The 21,646-nt window shown below is 38.2% G+C and overlaps 1 protein-coding gene and 1 pseudogene across 1 annotated transcript in view; both read right to left on the bottom strand.

The window, feature by feature from the left end:
- Positions 1-21,350, bottom strand: part of BICC1 (BicC family RNA binding protein 1) — a 317,919-nt gene extending 296,569 nt beyond the window's left edge. Inside the window, exon 1 of the mRNA XM_004473203.4 lies at positions 21,021-21,350. Within this exon, the coding sequence (XP_004473260.2) occupies positions 21,021-21,210 (190 nt within the window). The 5' untranslated portion in view covers positions 21,211-21,350. The remainder of the gene's footprint in view (positions 1-21,020) is intronic.
- Positions 5,667-7,340, bottom strand: LOC131278737 (protein tyrosine phosphatase type IVA 1-like; annotated as a pseudogene).
- Positions 21,351-21,646: the final 296 nt, after the last annotated feature.

Raw genomic sequence — 21,646 nt, 5'->3', positions numbered from 1 at the left:
AAAAATGGTCATTTGAAGACATCTGTTTCTAATCTCCAGAAAATTTAAATCCAATACATGTGATTTTGAGGGGTTTTGTTTTGTTTTGTTTTGGTACTGGATAAGTTTGTTTATGGTTCCACCTTTCCAATCTATTAATCTTGTGGACTGTGATGCTGCTACAAATTGCAAAAGCTCAAAAATACACAAGTAAGAAAAAAATCTGATCTGTGACCACTTTTTAGTATATTTATACAGAGTAGGATCAGAGGATCTGGATCCTCTTTCCAAATCTAACTGCTTCATCATTGTGGTCAACCTTAATTTTTATATTTGCAGAATTGGAAACTAATTTCTTAAAAGTGCTATTAGACCCCAAAAAATATTAAAATGTCCAAAGACTAATTGCATATTACAGCTAAATGAACATATCTTGATTTCTGGAATAAAAGAGAGACATATTAACACATATATACACACATAACTAGAACAATCCTCATCAATTATCAATTTATTGCACTGAAAATTGTTTTTCATATCACCTCTGAGATACCTCATATCCCTAACTGTTAATGTGCATTTGTAACTCTCACGGTGTAACATTTATTTCTATTTCTTTCCTTTCTAGATACATAGACACAGATCACACATATACATCCAGGGTTCACTGCTAAACAGAGGTGTTGGCCAAATGGCCTGAAATAAACATTCAAAATAGGGCATTTTTCCAATATAGGTAAAGATTATAGTGTAACAACAGGAATGTATAGGCCAGCAATAATTTAATTTAGTAGCTGAGGCCAAACCATGATAGCCCACTTTAAAATTACGGAAACTTGAGAAAAGTGATACTGTTACAATTGTTAACTAAGGAATGCAAGAACATTTCTTTTAAACGTCAAGTCCCACATATCCATTTTGTCTATTTATTTTTTAAAAGAAAAGTCTATTCAGCACATTTGGGATTTAAGAACTTGAAAATAACTGAATCCTTTTTCCTGTTATACTCATGTTAACACCAAATGTAAATGCTATTACAGGGTTCCAGTTACCACAGGACTCTGCTTTCATGCAGATTTATTTTTATACAAGTCTCAGAAGGAAATACTCATGGTCCAGGTTTTAATGGATGAGTGCTTTCACCCTTATGAAATATAGAGTGATCCTTTTCTTTAACTATTAACAAAAGATAAAGATCCAACTATGGCAAGAGATTCAAGTGTCTGCTCTTGCTCTTTTCTTTTCAAAACTTTTACATAATCCTTAAAAGATCACACCTGTTCATAAAAGTTTACCTGAGACAACTATGTCCTATCAGGTAAAAAGAAAAAAATCAGATGATAACAGACAGGTTTATTTCTGTAATCCCATAAAGCATACTCAACAGCAGTTGCCAAGATTTTACAGTAATGACTTTTCTTTGGTTTGGAACAAAGGGTACAACAGTTTAAATATCACTTACATCTCACTTTTCTGAAATCATTTTGCATTTAATGTGTATAAATACATCATACTGGACACACCATCTCATGCACATCTCACATCCTCTAGACTTCAATTCCAGCCTGGCCACAGCAAACAGTTCTGCACAGGTGTCAACCCACTTTGCACTGACAATTTCAACCATACACTGGACACATTTCTCATTTCCTGCCCTAGAAGCTTGTTAGATGTCTGTGGGCACAACTATATCTCTTATTTTTAACCCAGAAATACAGGAGTGGTAATCTCCATGGGGCAACCCTCAAGACTCCTCAAAGAGGGGACAGAAACTGATGGACAAATGCTTCTCCTTATAATCACTTAGGTGGACCATTCCTGGACATGGTCCTGAGAGTCACCAGAAGCAGCAGTAGCCCTCAGTGGTAACCAACTTGATAACACATCAATATATTGGCTTTACCTTCCCTCCTATTTGACTGTCTCTGGTCCTTCACTTCCCCTCCTTAAGATCACTTCCAAAAATAAAGTAGCTGCCAGCAAGCCCTTGTCTTGTGGGATAGAGTTGGGTGACCTCAGGGAAAGACAAATATTAAGTAAATAAGAACTTACTTTGAGTGCTCCTTTTGTTTTCTGGCTAAATCATTACATGTCAGTTTCTTCTCTTTCCACTACACTGTGTGTACTCCTCTTACAGGATGAAGACGTCATTCACTTGTGTAGCACTCAAGATTTTTTTAACATATGCAACAATTTCCCACTGAGTTTTTAGATAGCTTTACCAAATGACTTATGAGAGACAATTTTTGTAAGTCTGAAAATAATCATTTGTACAGAACTCTCTTCAAAGTCAAGTATTTTTTCATAATGTTTTATTCCTTAAGCTTAGTCATTTTATTTTGACTTGGTCAAATCCATAGATAATACATTTCAAAAATCCATTCACTGATAATAAATACATTTTTCTGTTCATTTTTTATAAGGTCTAAAGAAAAATCATGCACTAAATAAAGAGTTCCCATCTACCACCCTATTATTAACACCTTGTATTTAGTATAATACATTTGTTACAAATGATGAAAAGCCATTTTTATAACTGCACTGTAAACTACAGCCCATGGTTTACATTAGGGTTCACTATGTTGTACAATCCTATGTTGTTGCTTTTCTAAAAATTTTTATTCTAGTAACATACATACAACCTAAAATTTCACTTTTTAACTACATTCAAACATATAATTCAGTGCTGTTAATTACATTCACAATGCTGTGCTATCACTACTATCTACTGCCAAAACTTTTCCATCAATCCAAATAGAAACTCTGTAAAATTTAAACATTGACTCCCCATTTCCCACACCACCCCAGGCCCTGTAACCTGTATTCTAGTTTCTGGCTCTATTAATTTGGTTATTCTAATTATTTCCTATCAGTGAGATCATAACAATATCTGTCCTTTCATGTCTGGCTTATTTCACTCAACAGGCTATCTTCTACATTCATCCATGTTATCACATGTATCAGGACTTCATTCCTTTTTTTTTTCCACAGCTGAATAATATACAATTGTATGTTTATTCCACATTTCATTTACCCAACCATCAGTTGAAGGACATTTAGGTTGCTTCCATCTTTTGGCATCTGTGAATAACACTGTTATGAGCATCGGTGTGCAAATATCTGTTTGAGTCCCTGTTTTCAATTTTTTGGGGTATATACCTAGGTAATTCTGTACTTAACTCTCTGAGGAACCACCAACTGTTTTCCACAGTGGCTGCACCTTTTACATTCCCAACAATGAACGAATGTTCTTATTCCTCCACATCCTTTCCAACATTCATCATTTTCTATCTGGTTAACAGTAGTCATTCCTGTGGGTATGAAATAGTTTTGCTTTGCATTTCCCTGACATGCAATGTTAGGAGCATATTTTCATGCATGTTTTTGGCCATCTACACATGTTCATTGGAGAAATGTCTATTTAAATCTTTTGCGCATTTTTTAAACAAATTTTATTGGTACATATCAATAAAGCATACAATTCATCCAAAATGTACAATCAATGGCATTTGGTATAATAACATAGTTGTGCATTCATCACCCCAATCATTAGAGTTTCAATAATAATAAACAAAAAAAAGAGAAGTAAACAATAAATGTCTTTACTTCTCAATCTCTCCATATCTCCCTTGCTGTACCTAACTGCCATTTCTGGCCATTCTTACACAATTATTTATTTATTTATTTATTCAGCAGTTTTACTGAGATATAATCACATGACATACAATCTATCCAAAGTATATAATCAATAGCTTTTAGTATAACAATGTTCTGCATTCTTCACCACAAAAATTTTAGAACCATTTCATTACTCAAAAAAGGAAAAATCCATACTCCTTAGCATGCCCTCCCAAGCCCTACACAACCATTAATCTAATTTCATCTTTATACATTTATATTTATATTTTATATAAATGGAATCATACGATACATTACACAATATATTTAGTTCATAGTAGTGCAATTATACAGTATTTGTCCTTTTGTGTTTTGCTTGCTTCACTCAACGTAATGTCCTCCAGGTTCATCCATGTTGTCATATGTTTCACGACTTCATTTCTTCTTACAGCTGCATAATATTTCACCATGTGTATACACCACAGTTTGTTTATTCATTCATTGGTTGATGGTCACCTGCTTTGTTTCCGACTTTTGGCAATCATGAATAATGCCGGTATGAAAATCAGTATGCAGATGTCTGTTCATGTCACTACTCTCAGTTATTCTAGGTATATACCCAGTAGTGGTATTGCAGGGTCACATAGCAAATCTATATTCAACTCTTTAGGAACTGCCAAACAGCCCTCCACAGTGGCTGTACCAGTCTGCATTCCCACCAACAGTGAATAAGTGTACCTATCTCTCCACATCCTTTCCAACATTTGCAGTTCCCTCGATTTTTTTTTTTTCATTTCATTATTTATTTAGTGTTTAAGCTCTTGCACTAGGTTTTTACAAGCTGGCCAACAGAGACAAATGATTTCTCCCACAGAACTATAACCACACATTCCCAGACAGTATAAATATATGGTTGAACTAGTAACACACATCACCATTTTATCAATTACATAACAAAAGAAATTATCAAGTACCCAAATACTATGTTCAAATTTTGAGAATATTGCATATGCTCAAAAGGCATATATAATATTAGATGTCTGCTGAATTCATTAGCAGAAACCTTTTTTTTTTTTTTTGCAAGAGGCTGGGAAAAGAAGGAGGAAAAAGCATACTTCAAACAAAAGAGCTGCTAAACAACTTCCAATAGATATGGAAAAATTACAAGAATTTCAGAAATTTCATGATTAAGATTTATTGTAGCTACCTTAACAAAGCATCACCTTTTAAAAATATATTTACTAAATTAAAGAGCATATTCTACATGTTCTGCACAAGATGAAAGCAACTTTTACTGAAAATATTTAACAATCCTCTCCCATTCATTTTTCAGGCTGTCCCACTTAAGTTGCACCCCGAAGTGCAAACACTAAATTAACTGTAAGGTTTTTTTAAATCTGGAAGACATTAAAGACATGTGTGCTTCTGTACAATGCAGATTTTCAAAACGGAGGTTTTCTCTAAAGTCACAAAATGAGATTTTATAGACATTAAATAATCACTGTAAGACTCAGTAAAAATCCCAACGAAATTCAATGGTTGTGCAAACCTGATGTACACTGGTATGAATGTGGGAGATGTAAACATAAAGTGAACAAATAACCATATAGGTCCTACTTTCAATGTTCGAAATGAATGAAGGAATAAACCACATAGTGTGTCCATAGTTCCTGGGATTTTAAGTTCCGTATGCTACTAAAAATATACAAGTATTGTACTGGGTATTTTGGCACCCAATTTCTCAAAATTTCTTATATATTGATAAGATCCTGGCATGGGAACAGATTTAAAGACGGCTTATAACTCAATACTGCATGATTTCAGGAAAGGCCAATTGGTACAAATGATGAGCCCATTTTAAATGCTACGCTGTAAGAATCCAAATAGGCTGACTACAACTACCACAGAGGATGCCATTCTGTCAAACCTGTAGCATGGCAAAACTGCTTTTCAATACTCCTATGGAAGCTTCCCTAGATGTACTCATCAACATGTTAACTAACACATTCAACAAATTAGGTCCTCTCACAAGTTCCAATTCCAAGGCAATAGCATCACACACCCCAATTTTATTGAACACAACAGTTGTTTCTGTGACCACTGGAGTCTTTGAAGCGTAGTCACATTTTAGGACGATACTTCTCCAAATACAAAAGTTGTCTACTGTTAAAAGCTCCATGCCAAACAGAAAAAAGAAAAAAAGAAAATTAAATGTAAAAAACTACAAAATAAGAAATATAAGTTCCATGCTGATTTTGTCTCATGAACTGTACTGCATCTTCATATTTCATTCCACCTTCAATCAATGCCAAGGCAACAAGCACTGGAGCTCTCCCGTGCCCTGTAATGCAATGAACAGCAATGCAGCAACCAGGTTCTTCACAAAACTTAATTTTACAAGACTTAACCAGTCATCAACAGTCTGGTTGGATGGTGGTGCACCATCATCGAAAGGCCAATCAAGAACATGGATGCCTTCTTTTTCTGCAGGAGTTGTGTCTTAAGTTGCTTGACATACTCTTTTTTTTTAAAGATTTATTTTTTATTTATTTCTCTCCCCTTCCCACAGTTGTCTGCTCTCTGTGTCCATTCGCTGTGTGTTCTTCTGTGACCACTACTATCCTTATCAGCGGCACCGGAAATCTGTGTTTCTTTTTGTTGTGTCATCTTGTGTCAGTTCTCCGTGTGTGCGGTGCCATTCTTGGGCAGGCTGCACTTTCTTTCGCACTGGGCAGTTCTCTTCATGGGGCACACTCCTTGCGCCTGGAGATCTATGCAGGGGACACCCCTGCATGGCACGGCACTCCTTGCGCGCATCAGCACTGCACATGGGCCAGCTCCACACGGGTCAAGGAGGCCCAGGGTTTTTGAACTGCGGACCTCCCATGTGGTAGACGGACGCCCTAACCACTGGGCTAAGTCCGTTTCCCCACATACTCTTACTATTGCGGTAACTTCATACTTCTTAAATTCCTCTACAAATTTGCTTGAGGTTACATTGGTTGGATTGTGTGTGATAAGAAATCTCATTTTCTTGTATGTGACTTCCACAGGAGTGGTTCGGTTCACTTGAGCTATTTTAATTTAGTTATAAAACACTCGATAGGGTATTAAAGAATTTATAAAATGAATAGAGAAATGATGTGAAGAAACTGAAGTCTATTTCAAGATACTCCACTTGAAATTCTCAGTGCTTTGCATATGAAGTTGGGAGTAATGGGAAAGGAAATGAAGGTAACAAGAAGGAGCGATCCTTCAATCCAGTAATACTGAGGCAATATAAAGAAGTGCACTGAGGTTTACTCTGTCCAAGTCAGAGCTCTTGTAAAATACTCTGCAGATTTCAATTCAACACTTCTGAGCCCAGGTTAACCACTCTTAGGGGGGTTTCTTGGTGAAGCAGTAATGAGTTTCTACAGTTAACTTGTCTGCATAGAGGCTGTGCTGTGCCTGGCAGGCATCTCCACTGCCCTTCAGAAATTCCATAAATGTGTGATCAAGAATACCACAGAACTGAGGAATATGTTTATTCATTGAAGATTGTGGCATAATCATACAGCCAGTCCCGAGGAGAAAGCAACACAGGAAGTGGCAGCAGCTGCAGGGCAGGGTGCAATGGTGGCCATCACGGGGCAGCGGTGGTGGCACCAGGCTCTACCACAGGGATCTGAGGAGAGTGCGTTGCCCAACCAGCCCACAGAGAGCCAAGATGCACGCTGAGCTGTCTTTTTAATAGTGGCCATTCTGACATGTTGAGATGATATCTCACTATAGTTTCGGTTTGCGTTTCCCTAATCATTAGTGTTGTTGAACATTTTCTCATGTGTTTTCTTGCCATTTGAATTTCTTCTTTGGACAAATGTCTGTTGAAGTCTTTTGCCTATTTTTAATCGGGTCGTTCATCTTTTTATTGTTGAGTTGTAACATCTCTTTATATATCATGGATATTAAACCCTTATCATATATGTGATTCCCAAATAACTTCTCTGATTGAGTGGTTTTGCCCATTCTCTAATTAGGTCATTTGTCTTTTGTTGTTGTAGAATTTCTTTATATATTCTGCATATTAACCCATATTAACCTTTATTGGATATGTGGTTTTCAAATATTTTCTCCCATTAAATTGTCATTTTACTTTCATAAAAGTTTTTAATTTTGATGAAGTCATCTTTTTTTTCATTGCTTGTGCTTTGGGTGTAAAGTCTAAAAAACCACTACCTATCACGAGATCCTCAAGATGCTTTCATATATTTTCTTCTAGGAGTTTTATAATTCTGGTTCTTACACATAGGTCTCTGATCCATTTCAAGGTGACTTTTGAGGTGGGGTTCCTCCTTCTTTTTCTGCTGATGGATAGCCAGTTTTCCTAGGACCATTTGTTGGAGAGACTATTCTTTCCCAATTGAGCGGTCACTGTGAAAAGTTAGGTGGCCACAAAGGTGAGGGTTGATTTCTGATCTCTCAATTCTATTCCATTGGTCTATATGTCTCTTTTTGTGCTAATACCATGCTGTTTTGATTGCTGTGGCTTTGTAATAAGTTCTAAGATGAAGAAGTACACCAACTAGCCCTACACAAACTTTATTATTCTTTTTCAAGGTGGCTTTAGCTATTTGGGACTCCTTAACCTTCTCTGTAAATTTGATGGTTGGCTTTTCCACTTCTGCAAAGAAGGCTGTTGGAATTTTTATTAGGATTGCATTGAATCTAGAAATTGCTTTGGATAGAATTGTCATTTTAATGATATTTAGTCTTCCAATCCATGAACGTGGACTACCTTTCCATTTATTTAAGTCTTCTTTAATTTCTTTTAGCAAATTTTTGTAGTTTTCTGTGTATAAGTCCTTTACATCCTGGATAGATTTATTCCTAGATATGTGATTCTTTTAGTTGAAATTTTAAAGGCAATTTTTTTCATGATTACTTCTTCTAGTTATTCAGTACTACTGTGTAAAAACATTAATTTTTCCATGTACCAAATATATTTTAAAGGTGATCTTTCCATTTCAGTAACAATGTGAGCTCCAATGTTTTACTAAACTGAAAAAGATCAAAATTCTGTAGATTTATACAAATTTTAAATTTGCAATTCCCATAGAAAAATCTTTAATTAAAAAAACTCCCCATGGATTTAAATAAACATTACTGCACACAATTCCTCCTGCAGCATTGAAGCCAAACATATATTTTTATTTTCTTTTTATTAGACCAATATAATGAAGCAAGATAATAAAATATTGCCAAAATACAGCCTTTGCTTTGAATGGTACATTTAACCAAAAGCTCAGAATCTAATTAAAGGACCAACTCTGGACATAGACAACACAAGCTTTAGTGGTCTTTTGTGCAAGATAAGAGAAACACTACATTAGTTCTGAATTACCAACAGCAAGCAATTCTTAAAACAATTCTGCAAATACGTGGAATTTGGACATATAGATGGCTTTCTTTTTAACTGGGATTTTAGTCTAATAATCATTATGACATTTCACTGCTAAGTTTCTCTAGCACATGAAGCTTGATAATTAGACACCATGGCAGAGCAAAAAGAAAATGTGACAAAAGATGTTACTCAGAGAAGCATACAATCTTCTTGTCCATCTAATACAGTATGTCAACACCAAGTCTCAGGTATTGTTTACCCTATAATTCCTACTCAATTACTGTAGAAACCCTTACTTTTAATTATGTTTGGCCCAGAGAACTCATGGCACTGCAAATCTGACTGTCAGAAAGTCAGAAAGCAGTGCAAGCTATATTCTTTCTGGCTGTCACTCCAGATCTTCTCCATTTGGTGTGGATCCTGAAACTAAAAAGGATCTTAAGGGACATCTGATCCAAAACCTTGAGAGGTCAAGTGACTTGTCCAAGGTGACAATATCAAATGCAAAGATGGGCCATGAACTCAAGTCACCTGACTCCTGGTCACCCACTCGGCTGAGAAGGAAGTGACTTATCTCTCTCTAACTTTAGTATAGTTCAAAGAGTACTAGCTAGTGGAGCAGGTGTAGTTCAGTGGTTGAGCACCTACCTGGCATGTGTGCAATTTGATATTATTTATGAATTCCAAAGAAAAAGAGAAAGATTATGTTTGTAAAGTCTGTTCCTCTGGGTGTGATACCCTGTGACTGTATTAAATTCAAAGGTTTTAAGTTTGCTTTATTAAATCAATTTAGGGCCTTTGATTCGACCATGTCAGTAAGGCATGACCCAGGTTACATCCCTGCCCCCTTGGTGGGCTGATATAAACAGGCACTCACTCAAGAAGACACAAGAAGAGAGAGAGAACTTTGTCAGTTTTAATCCTGGAGCCCCAGGGAGAAATGAGCCATTTGCCTGATATTTTGTAGGTGAGCAGCTGAGAAAGCCTGGAAAGAAACTAGCCCTACACCAGACTGATGTAGGAAGCCCAGAGAGATGAGCCCTATGCCAGTCTACGGTTGAGATCAGAAGTGGGTTGGGGAAAAAATACACCAAATGTAAGATAAGGACTGTAGTTAGCAGTGAGATTTTGACAGTATTCTTTCATAATTTGTAACAAATGTCTTCAAATAATGCAAGGTCCTGATGGTGGGTTGATGAATGGGACCCCTGTATGATGTTATGCATGACTGTTTTGTAAATTTACAACTTTTACTATACACTTATTGTTTATGTATGTTTATGTATGAGTGATATACTTCAATAAATTTTAAAAACATTTTTTAAAAAAAGAGGAAGAAGGAAGCAGAGAACAGGCAGAGATTGCCTACCAACTTGCTTCAACACATGGCAACTAACTTTGGTGAGAAAGCAGCCTTTAGTTGGACTCTTCAGGGCCTTGTAACTGTAAGATTTTACTACAAATAAATACCCTTTATAAAAGCCAACAGATTACTGGTACTTTGTATCAGCACTCCTTTGGCCCGACTAATACAGCATGTATGAGGTCCTGCATTCAATCCCTAGTACCTCCTTAAAAATTCAAATTAAATTAAATTTTAAATGTATATTTCCTTTATGGGGGGGAGTGGATGTAGCTTAGTGGTTGAGAGTCACTTCCCATGTACAAGATTCCAGTTCAATCTTGTAAAAAAAACCTTGCTTGGGCAGCACATATACAAAATAGCTCAAAGACCACCCTAAGGCAAGAAACAAACTAACATACAAGACCACTTTTTAAAGTGGATTATCCCTTAATCTGAGATGCTTTAAAACCATATTTAAACAATATCTGGAGATATATTATTGAAAAAACACTATAACCCCGTATCTGTAACTAAACAAATTGAAAAGCTACATGAACCTTGACAAATTTTAGTATCTAAAACTAATCCAGATAGATGCAAATGAAAATTTTTCAGTATCAGCCTTACTTGGCATGAATTAAGGTTTACATAGCCTCAGTCAAAACTCCACACTAATGTATTAATACCATTATTACCACTAATAGTACAACATTCTAAATACCACCTAAGAATGAGGGTGAAGAAAGACCCTCTTGCCTATGGAGAAGTACTCAGTAAATAATGCAGAACAGTTTCATATTTGTTCAGGCCAAGCAGTGCCCTAGCTTAAAGTTCCACTACATGAGGTCTCCAAGTCCACCAGCCCAAAGTGGGACAGGTCCATCATGGATTATTTATACAAAACGCAGCTGGACTGTTTTCATAGCACTCGCCTAGGAGATGGAGAAAAATAGATAAATTTACAGGGTACCAACTGTGAACCAGGCATGCTTTATCATTATAAACATTACCATGTAATCTTCACAATAACCCCAGGAGAGGTATTATTATTCTTGTTTTACAGAGAAGGAAACAGAAAACATAACCAAGGCTAGTAAAAGGCAGAGCTTTGAAACCTCTGCACTCTAAGAATTCTACCCCATGTCTGCTAGGCACCACCTCTGTGCCCCATGCATTCCTCTGCACTTTGCAGGAACTCCAGGAGCACTGTAACCCATTCCAGATGGCAGTTTATCTTTCTAGGCTCAGATGTGATATGCCTCCACAATACAGAGAAGTTCACACTCTGTAACCACCTAAGAGAAAAATATGTCTAGAGCCACTTATAGAATTACAAAAGAAACCAAGGTTCCAAGTTTAGAGACTAGTTTTTTCATCTGTAAAATGAGGATCCTAACAGCATCTGTATCTCACAGAATTGTTGCTGAGTGACTAAGATGACTGAGTAGGCAGTTATACAAGAATGGTGCCTCATATAATTAGTACTCAATAAAAGTTGGCTATTACATTCAAAATCATCACTCTTCGATAACTATATTCCTCAAAATTTTATCATCAGGTATAATTCCAAATGAGAAAAAAATACCCAATCATTTTCAGTATAAGGTGGTCTATGACTGTTAAAAAAAAACTATCTTGCAACCAAAAGTACTGTTATACAGTCATAAAATTCTAAATTCTAAAAACTGCTAAGAAATACAAAAATATGTAATAGATGCAAATGCTAAGAATACAAAACAGTAGTTAATACTACAATAGCAATTAATAAAACTATGCAAAGAGTAAAGGACTATATTGCAAAGTAGAAAATGAAAATAGGTGTTAAGATGGTGGGATTACTGATGATTATTTTTGTTTTGAAAAGTTCCTTTAAAATTGTCTTTACACAGTTTCTATAATAAAAAGGAAAATATGCCTTTAAATCATTTTGTAATATATTAAATAGGTATCTAAAATACCTAACTTAATGGGAATCTGTAGGAAAATTAAATGTAGTCTGTGTATACCATGCAGTAATAAAGAAAGCATATTCCCTCTACAGAACTATATGGGTTTATGCTCTTCCCCAAAAGTCCCTCACAACAAGCCACAAGAAACAACGGGCCAGTTATAAATTACACTCCTAGACTAAAATGTTTCAAGATGGTTTAATAACATGGCAAAAGTACTAACTTCAAGGGTAAAGGGTTTCAAAGAAAGAAAAGTTCTGAATCTCCTTAACTTTAATTATATGGCCACCATCTAAATACCTAGCAATGTTTCTCAAAGTGTGGTCCCAGAATCATCTACATTAGACACACATAAGATTCTTTCCAAAATGCAGATTCCTACCACTTCCACCCCAACACTCTCAAACCTATAGTCAGAATCTCTGAGAGAGGCCCAGAGTTTGCTTTCTTAAACAAACTTTCCAGGGGCCTTTATGCACACAAATTTTAAGATACTCTGATACATAGACACACTAACCAGGTAAACATTATTTTAAAATCTTCTGTGAAACAGGCAAAACAGAACTGTAACCCTAGACTGATAATTTTATTACTTCTAAATTTCTCACGATCACCAGAACAGACAAGCCATGTTGTGGGGATCACAGGTATAAGGGACAGATATACTGCAAATCTGTCATCTCTTCTGCATTATTTGTGAACCATTCCAGAAAATATTTTTGCAAAATTTATGAAGAGCTTTACAACGTCCATACCCTTTGCCCCCAAAATTTCATTAATAAGAATTTTCCTCTTAGAATAATCAAGGATGTATAAAAGGTTTTTCAGCCAAGTCGTTTGGGATAGCATTAACTTTCTTATTTGCCATTTCTTGAGTACCTACTCTGCACCTGCCACTGGTAGATGCCTTACTTTCTAAACCTCACAGACTGAAAGACAAATGGGGAAAACTTCGATTCCCGTTTCAGAAGAGATTGAGGCTCAAGGAAGTTATTAACTTGTCCCAGGCTACACAGCTAATAAATGATAAAACCAGGATCTGACTCCAGGGCAAAATGAATACAAATATTGGACTCTTTCCACTGCCTGTCCACCTAAAAATTTTCTAAAGCACTAGTATGTTTAAACAAATACATCAGAGGAATATTATATTGCCATTTAAAACCATGTTCCTCAAGAATTTTTTTTTAAGATTTATTTTTTATTTCTTTCCCCTTCCTGCCCTCCTCCCCCAAGTTGTCTGCTCTCTGTGTCCATTCACTGTGTGTTCTTCTGTGACTGCTTCTATCCTTATCAGCGGCACCAGGAATCTGTGTTTCTTTTTGTTGCGTCATCTTGCTGTGTCAGCTCTCCGTGTGTGCAGTGCCATTCTTGGGCAGACTGCACTTTCTTTCGGGCTGGGCGGCTCTCCTTACTGGGTGCACTTCTTGCACATGGGGCTCCCCTACACGGGGGACACCCTGCGTGGCAGCGCACCCCTTCCATGCATCAGCACTGCGCATGGGCCAGCTCCACACGGGTCAAGGAGGTCCGGCATTTGAACCGCGGACCTCCCATGTGGTAGGCGGACACCCTATCCACTGGGCCAAGTCCGCTTCCCATTCTTCAAGAATTTTTAATGAAATGGAAAAATACTCACAAAAATAGTGTTAAATGAAAAACGTGGGAGGGGAGGTACGATTCCAATTTAGAATACAAGTCATACAAGGGTTATTTATTTTGTTTTTGTCTGCATCTCCAAAGCCTAACACTGTACACTAGAGCTCAATAAACATGTGTGGTAAAAATAAATTTTTTGTGAAAATATTTTTTTAAGTCCCAGAAAAAAATTCCCAAAATGTTATCAGTGTTTATAGCTGAATTTTGGATTTAGGGATGATTTTTGTTTTTGTTTTTTCTCTTTTATACCTGCGTGCACTTTGTGTACTCCATAGTAAGTTTTTATTACTTTTATAATCAAGAAAAAAAAAACAAAACAGCAAATCCTATGTTTCAGCACCACCCTATATAAGAGATGTGGTTAAGCTCCAAATCAACTCAATATGCAGACTAATGTGATTTACCTTATTCACTGTAACAAAGAAGTTACTTCATAGCTAGAAAGCAAGCATTATCATTTTACATGTCAGCATCAAAATTGGGAAAGGGGTTTAATATATTCTTTAAAATTGTAAGTGCTTTCTTCACCTACAATCAGTAACTTAAGTTGGAAAAGAATTTATAAATGCATAATATCCACAGAATGTTTCTATTGATGGATATCTTCCTAAATGCCAGTAACAAGGATTAAATACCAAATGTGGTAGCTTTGTAGCATAACAGCAAGGGTTTCTTGCCAAAATCATCTCCTGCAAAAGGTATTATAAATTAGTATTAAACTTGTGCCTTATCCCCTGGTAATTTATTAAGAGTTTTACATAAAGGAAAAGATATGGTCATGCATTTTTTAAGTTAAGAAGTACATTTTAAAATAAATTGAATGAACTATGGATGAGCCAAATGGACACTGTATTAGCTCATTGTGGACAATTTGAAAATAGCAAAACATGATACCAACTTGATAATTAATCTATCAACTGTTCTCCAAAATGGACAAGTTTCAGCTTTGCTGACCACATTATACCTGAATGACCGGCCCAGTAAAAGACAGAAACAAGAACTACACTGAACCTGTCATTTCTAAAAGATATGTGAGATGGGGTGATGGGGTGTGGAAGAGGGAAGGGAGAAAGAATATGAATATCTTAGAGAAATAAATGGTAAAGCATGTACATGTTTTATGTCCCATAATTTTCAATGAAAATACACCTGATATTGAGAAACTCACAGAGGAAAAAGATAATTAACAGTACTTAGTGATCCTAGATCCTGTTTCTAAAAGGAGAAAATAGCTTTAAGTGATCAAGGCGTTTCTTTTTGGGGGGTTAGGGTTATTCCTAGATTGTGCAGAAAAAGAAATTCCAAGTATATATAACATTGCCAAATAATCCAACTTTCTAAGGATGATCAATGCAGGTCAAAGTCTGATACAGGTAAGCTTTTGCTTCAGTCACAACCTGGAATTTTGGGTCACAATACCCTCTCTGCTTTGTCCATTATAGGGAAACTATAGTTGAATCACTCAGCATTTATTCCAACCCACTTCTTCTTTGCCTTCCCCTAAAGAGGTCTGGAAAAGAAGACACATTCCCAGAGTCTCTGGTACCAAAGAGAGGCCAAAGAAATATACATGGATGTCACATTAAATGGCAAACCTTGAATCCATCAATGAAGCCAAAGCCACAGGCTGAGGATGAGAGAGGGGAGATGAGAAAACTCTTGGCTCCTGGACGATGCCCTTAAGCAGCTATTTGGGACTGAACCTCTTAGCCCCCAGGCTTTTTGTTAGGTGAGGAAGAGAAGCCCCTGACTGGTTTAAGCCACTGTGTTGGCTTTCTGTTAGTACAAACAAATACATTTCTGTCTGTTAAAGTTATCGATATGACAAACCTCCCTAGTTATGTTTTAATTTTCTTATAATTTACCAAGGATCTACTTACCCAAAACACCACAGGTTTTCACAGAGAAAACACCAAAATGAAAGAGCGTGCATTAACTCAGAGTACTTACCAGTCTGTGAGTTTTAACAGGCATTTAATGCCCATCTCATTTCATCCTCACAGCTCTGTAAAAGGGGAAGTTAGGACCCAAATCCTGGCCAGTCCAATGGCAAAGTCCAGCTCTGCACAGCCAAGCTACCCAACCTCTAACGCATTTATTTATTTAACCTAGAAAGCTATTTTAATCTTCAGTTCTGCTCTCTGACTTGACTACAGCGCTCTTAAACTTTCTGATTTGAGGAAGTCCTTCACTAAAATCTAAATCCCCCACTCCGCCCAAAATTAAGAGTTTAACAACAACCAATAATCCTACCAAGCACCTGCTTTCTAGTGTTTTGAAATCTTTACCCGCCACATGAGACAATGTTCCTTGTGCCTGGCACTGGGCTAGGCATCGTCTCATTCAGAGCACACAAGGACCCCATCAGGTGAGGCTATTGTTATCCTTGTTTAACAGGTGAACATGTGAACAAAGACACAGCAGTTTCTTTGAAAAAGCTTCTTTCTATGTACCAAGAATGCCTCAAGTTTAGAGCAATATATAAATAAAAGGGAGCTTAATTGATATTACTGACAGTCTTCAGTAAAAACATTAGGAATAATTTGCTCAGAATCACTCAAAGAATAAAAAGTACTCAAAGCAATGACAATTCTAACTAGAGAGGGTAAAAAAGCGCTCTCATCCGGAGCAAAATTTGGAATTCCACACTCATGTCTAATAGATAGAGCTCTAGTGAGAGTGTACTCACCCCCTTTTATAGGGGGCTAATTCACTTGACATACTGCCAGCTACAAGAAAATCCAATGACAATATTTAGATTGCTGTGAATGCCCATTAACCATAAGATCTTTCATTTTCCAATATACTTGATTTTCACTTTCAATATAGGAATGTACACTTTATACATTATATAATGAATATTATTATTAATGGATCTGGCATTTTCTGTGTGGCTGGCACCTTGATACATATTTTTCTCTTAACTCCAGAATGTAGCCACTACATTCCTTTTAGAGAGAAGACTAAAGGCGATGAATTTTCCCAGGCTTTCTATTAAAATTTAACACCAAGATTCAAACCTAGATCTGGCCTAGAGCCCCAAACTCCAAACTACTAAGCTTCATCTAATTATTTGAATCATTCTTGTTTATTAGATTTGCACAAGTGTTGGCTAGAAAACTGTTAGTTTCACCTTTTAACTTCTCTTCCAGTACCCCACTCCACTTTCACATATTTTTGCTTCATATTTCTTCCTGTTCCCACAAAAAAAAAAAAAACTAAGGAAGTATTATCTAGGCATCATATTATAAGACAGTCTTCATTAAAGTTTGCTGATATTAAAAAGATAACATAACTGTTCTTACTTTTAATCAGTGTGTGATAACCTCTGTTTTAGTAGCTAGTTCTGCTATTCAAACAAGCCAAGCAGCAGTAGGTGATCCCAATTCTGCCTGTCACTGTAAAAATGCAACATAGTCGTTCAAGTCTTTAGAAGCAATATCCCAAAAGCCCACAAGATGTCAATCTCAGTTCATTAAAGTTGGCCACTTCCCCTCTTGCAACTCAGAACTTTCTCTGCTGAAAAACAAGGGACTCAGAATTTTGAAAATGCTGATGCATCTAAATTTTATGTAGGAATTTTTAATTTTACGGCATATATTTGTTCTTCAATGTGAAAAGGCGGCTATTAACATGCAAATCTTATGTTTGTCTCTCTGACTCTTTTGATCCACTTATTTCCCTCCTTTCCAGCCTATTCCACTCTCCTCCCTCCTTACATATCATAACTCATATATAATTGACTTAAATGAAGCAACACTATAATATTACACGAAGTATGAAATCTAAATTGTAAAGGTATTAAATACAGAAATTTTCAAAGACTTTTTTATCATTAAAACATTGCTGTCCTTGGTATCTTTGGTATCCATTTCAAGGCTGACGATACCCACTGAAAGCCTAAACTGAAGTTAAAAATAAATTCCCATTTACAAAGGTATTGACTAAAAGTGATAATCTTCATTTAGATTCCAGCAAAAAATATCAGATACCTTGCATGGTTGCTGCAAAGTAGTTATTAGACAAATAAATAAAGAAAAACTAGTCATTTTTCCTCTAATTTTTTTCCTGGTGGTTTTCAGATGTATCAATTCTTTTAGTATTCAATGATCATTCCAGAATGAATGGTATTACATTTCTTTGACCACTACCCTACTGCCCATGTTTTAACCTCACTGAATTTTTGGTCCATTGCGTAGACGAATTTCTCTACCAACAAAAATACAAACTATTAAAGATTAACTTGCCCCCAGGACAATCTCTCTGGAAATAAATTCCAAGCATTATAATCACCAATTTGCACTCAGCAGACTTAGAGGCAGACCATCTTAATTACTGTGATTTAACTTGGAAACCTCCGCAGATTAAAAGGCAATTGTAAAAAGAAAAATGCCAAATGCAAATTCAAAATAAATCAGAAACCCAACCAGGCAAATACAGACTTTATTTACTTAGGAGTATTCAAATGAAAAGTTTTCAACTCAAGAATATCTAACAATTTAGAATATGTTGATTTGCCAGACTCCCTACCTTGGGTTTTATTTCCTCTGCAACTATGAAATGTTTTGAATTGGGTATCATCCAAAATTCGTTTTTTTCTCCAAATATTTATTAAGTATATGCTATACGTCAGAAACCGTGGTACGCATAATGGAAATCATTTGAATCCATAGTTACTAAGCTCTTATCATTTACCAAACACTGTGGCAAATTTTTGCTTTTTAGACATTACCTTGCTCAACTGTCACGAAACCTTAAAAGAAAGGCACTAATATCAGGGCCATTTTTACAGATAAGCAAATTGAGGCAGAGAGAGACCCAGGAACTTTCCCAAGGTCACACAGGGATTTGATACCCAGATCAGAGTTGAGTCCAGTTCCCACACTTGCTATTAACCAACTGGTATAAAATAATGAGGCTCATGATTATGGTGCTTCAGGAAACTGGTCTTATTCCTTCCAACATGGTGGTCCTACATAATTTTACACAGGGAAGCATGCATGAAAAAATGCCCAAGTACACTGTGAACTGGGTTCTATTGTCAAATGTGTTCAAAGTTTACTTCTTGGAAAGGGTAATTCTTTTGGAGGTGATTTGGGACAGTTAAGCAAAGCACTCTGTTTGAACATTTGGAGTTGGAAAGTGAATTTTTCATTCTTGGTTAAGACATGTTAACTCTGTTAAGACTTCCTGTAAAAGAAACGTTATCATTGCAAAGCTATTTTGAACCACTGCATATCAGGATTATCAACTCTCCAAAGAGAGTTTAAAAATTGCCTCACTCAATATTTCATTTTATTAATTAAAAATAATCCCACTTCTAAAGCTCAAGATGTGCACATGGGTTTCCCAGAAGCTACCATCACTATTGTGAATTGTATGTGCAAAGAGAAACAGGTAAGGATGATGTGGTATTACAAGGAGATCCATCTTTCATATCACTCCAACTTCATGCAGAATACAAATTGGCAAGATGTTGAAAAAGATGGTATGTGCTCTGCAAGTTCAATCCAAACACTTTCAAAACAACATTTTCCTAACACAAATTTAATATTTTGCTTAATAATCAGAAGAAACTAGGTAAAAAGTCATGGAACAAATAAAACGACTACAATGAGTGACTGAAATTCAACTAGGTACTAGGGCTTTAATTTCCAAATGCACCTTGCTATATTCTTATTTGAACAATTTAGCACAGAAGTAACTCTCCCAGAAAGGTATATAATATTTAAAAAGGAGCGGATGCATGCATGCAAGAGACAGACATGACAAACAATAGGGATGTTTCTCGATAAAATAAGCAACAACAGGGACGAATTGACAGTACATCCAAAAGCCAGTGCCAAACACTCCTGTTATTTGTTTCTACCAAGTTATTGTTTTGGAAAACATGTTGTTCTCTCTTAAAAGAACCCGCTTAATTGTTTTTAAAAAGCCACTGCATTTCCACGGAGGGCTAAATCGCTCCCATACTGCGGGGCTTTGATTGATAAAGTCAAAATAAGTTGTACATAAAGCCACAAAAGAAAGTTTGGATAACTACAACGCAGTGATAAAAGGACACAAGCTACTGGATGATTCTTCAGCAAGCGCCCTTAGTGAGACTAGTGCCTGGTCCCCTACGCGAATTTTAAGATTGACAGCCATTCCCTCTGCGGATGAGGGAAATGAGCCACATCGGTGACTATAGGTAGGCTACTAAATAACATTTTTAAGGAAGGTCAAAATGACCTTGGACATTTCAGCATTCACTCTGAAGAGTCCAATCCCTCACATTATAAACCGGAGTTTGTTTCCAGGCCGGGATGGTTAAAGCGTTTTTGCCTGGGAAAGTCCCAGTGACACTGAGGAGTTTAAAAAAAAAAAAAAAAATCCCAAGTTGTGAAACGCAAAATCAGACACCCATAGTACGGGAAGATTTTTGTAAACTGAGTGTAATTCAAGATATGTTTTATAAGCCAGTCAAGAGATGAACACACACTGTCCTCGAACACTGCAGTAACAGCAGCCCTGCCCTGACTCCATCCCCACGCTTCGGCGGCTCCCCCCGGTCCTGGCCCCTCTTCGCAGGGAGGCGGGGGAAGCTCCTGTCTTAAGCCTTGACATCTGCAGAGCGTTTCCCAATAGCGAGACAAGGCCCCTCAGCTGGAGGAAGTGGATGCTGACAAGGGGGGAGTAAACCAGAAAGAGAGCAAGAATTCGAGACTGCTAGGGAGCGGGAAGAGAGTCACGCACACGCTGAGCGGTCACTCTGGGTCCGAATGGCACAGCCCAGGTGTCCAAGCTAAAGCTGGCATCCCCAAAGTCTGGAAAGCAACTTGGGCGCGCCTGTACAAACTCGGCCTTAGGCTTTTCTGAAGCCGGTCAAGTTGGCACAGGACTCCCCCTGCCTGGAGACCTGAGAGGCGAGGAAGGGTGGAGAGCCCACGGGGTCTCTACTCCCTGCGTGTCCTCCGAGTTCCTCCTCCGCTCCGCTGGAGCGGAAACTAGAGAGCCAAGTCTACAGGGGGCCGGAGCGGCGGGCGCTCTGGGCGGGGATGTTCGGGAAGGAGATGGGGGCTCAAAGGACGCGCGGGGAGATGCCTACCTTGCAACATGGCCTCAAGTTTCTTCCTGTCCACGCGGAAGCGCTCCTCACTCCACTCGGGACTGTGCAGGGGCGCCCCGGCAACCAGGTCGTCTTCCGAGCCGGGCAAGGGCGAGTCGGTGCTGCGCTCGCTGTTAGAGCCCGGGTCCGACTGCGCCGCGAGATAGCCGGGCTCGCCCTGGGCGGCCATGGTGGGCGCGCGGCGCTCGGGCTCAGGCTGCGGCCGCTGCTCTGCTGGCGCCGCCGCCAACGCCTCCGCTCGCCGGCCCGGCGCGTCTGGCTCCCCGCGTAGCGGCTCTAGCTCGTCCCCCCGCAGCCGCCGACGCCGCCGCCAACGCCGCCGCCACGGAGCCCCCGGCGCATCCCAGCCCCGGGCGCAGCCCACGCTGCACGCCGCCCCCGGTCCCGGGCCAGTGGCTGCGCCGCCCCCCGCAGGCAACGCTCGCGCCGAGTGAGCGCGCCGCGCCGCCCGCGCCTCCATCCGCAGGGCTCCGGCGTCCCCTCGCCGCCCGCCCCCCCTACGGCAGCGAGCTCATTGGCCCGGCCGGCCCACGGGGAGCCGCGGCGGGCGGACGCGCGGGCGGGCGGCCTCTGGCGATCACACACACTCGTGCGCACACACACAC

Source organism: Dasypus novemcinctus, chromosome 6 (genome assembly GCF_030445035.2).
Source record: "Dasypus novemcinctus isolate mDasNov1 chromosome 6, mDasNov1.1.hap2, whole genome shotgun sequence".
Taxonomy (NCBI): domain Eukaryota; kingdom Metazoa; phylum Chordata; class Mammalia; order Cingulata; family Dasypodidae; genus Dasypus; species Dasypus novemcinctus.
This window is presented reverse-complemented; position numbering and strand designations above follow the sequence as displayed.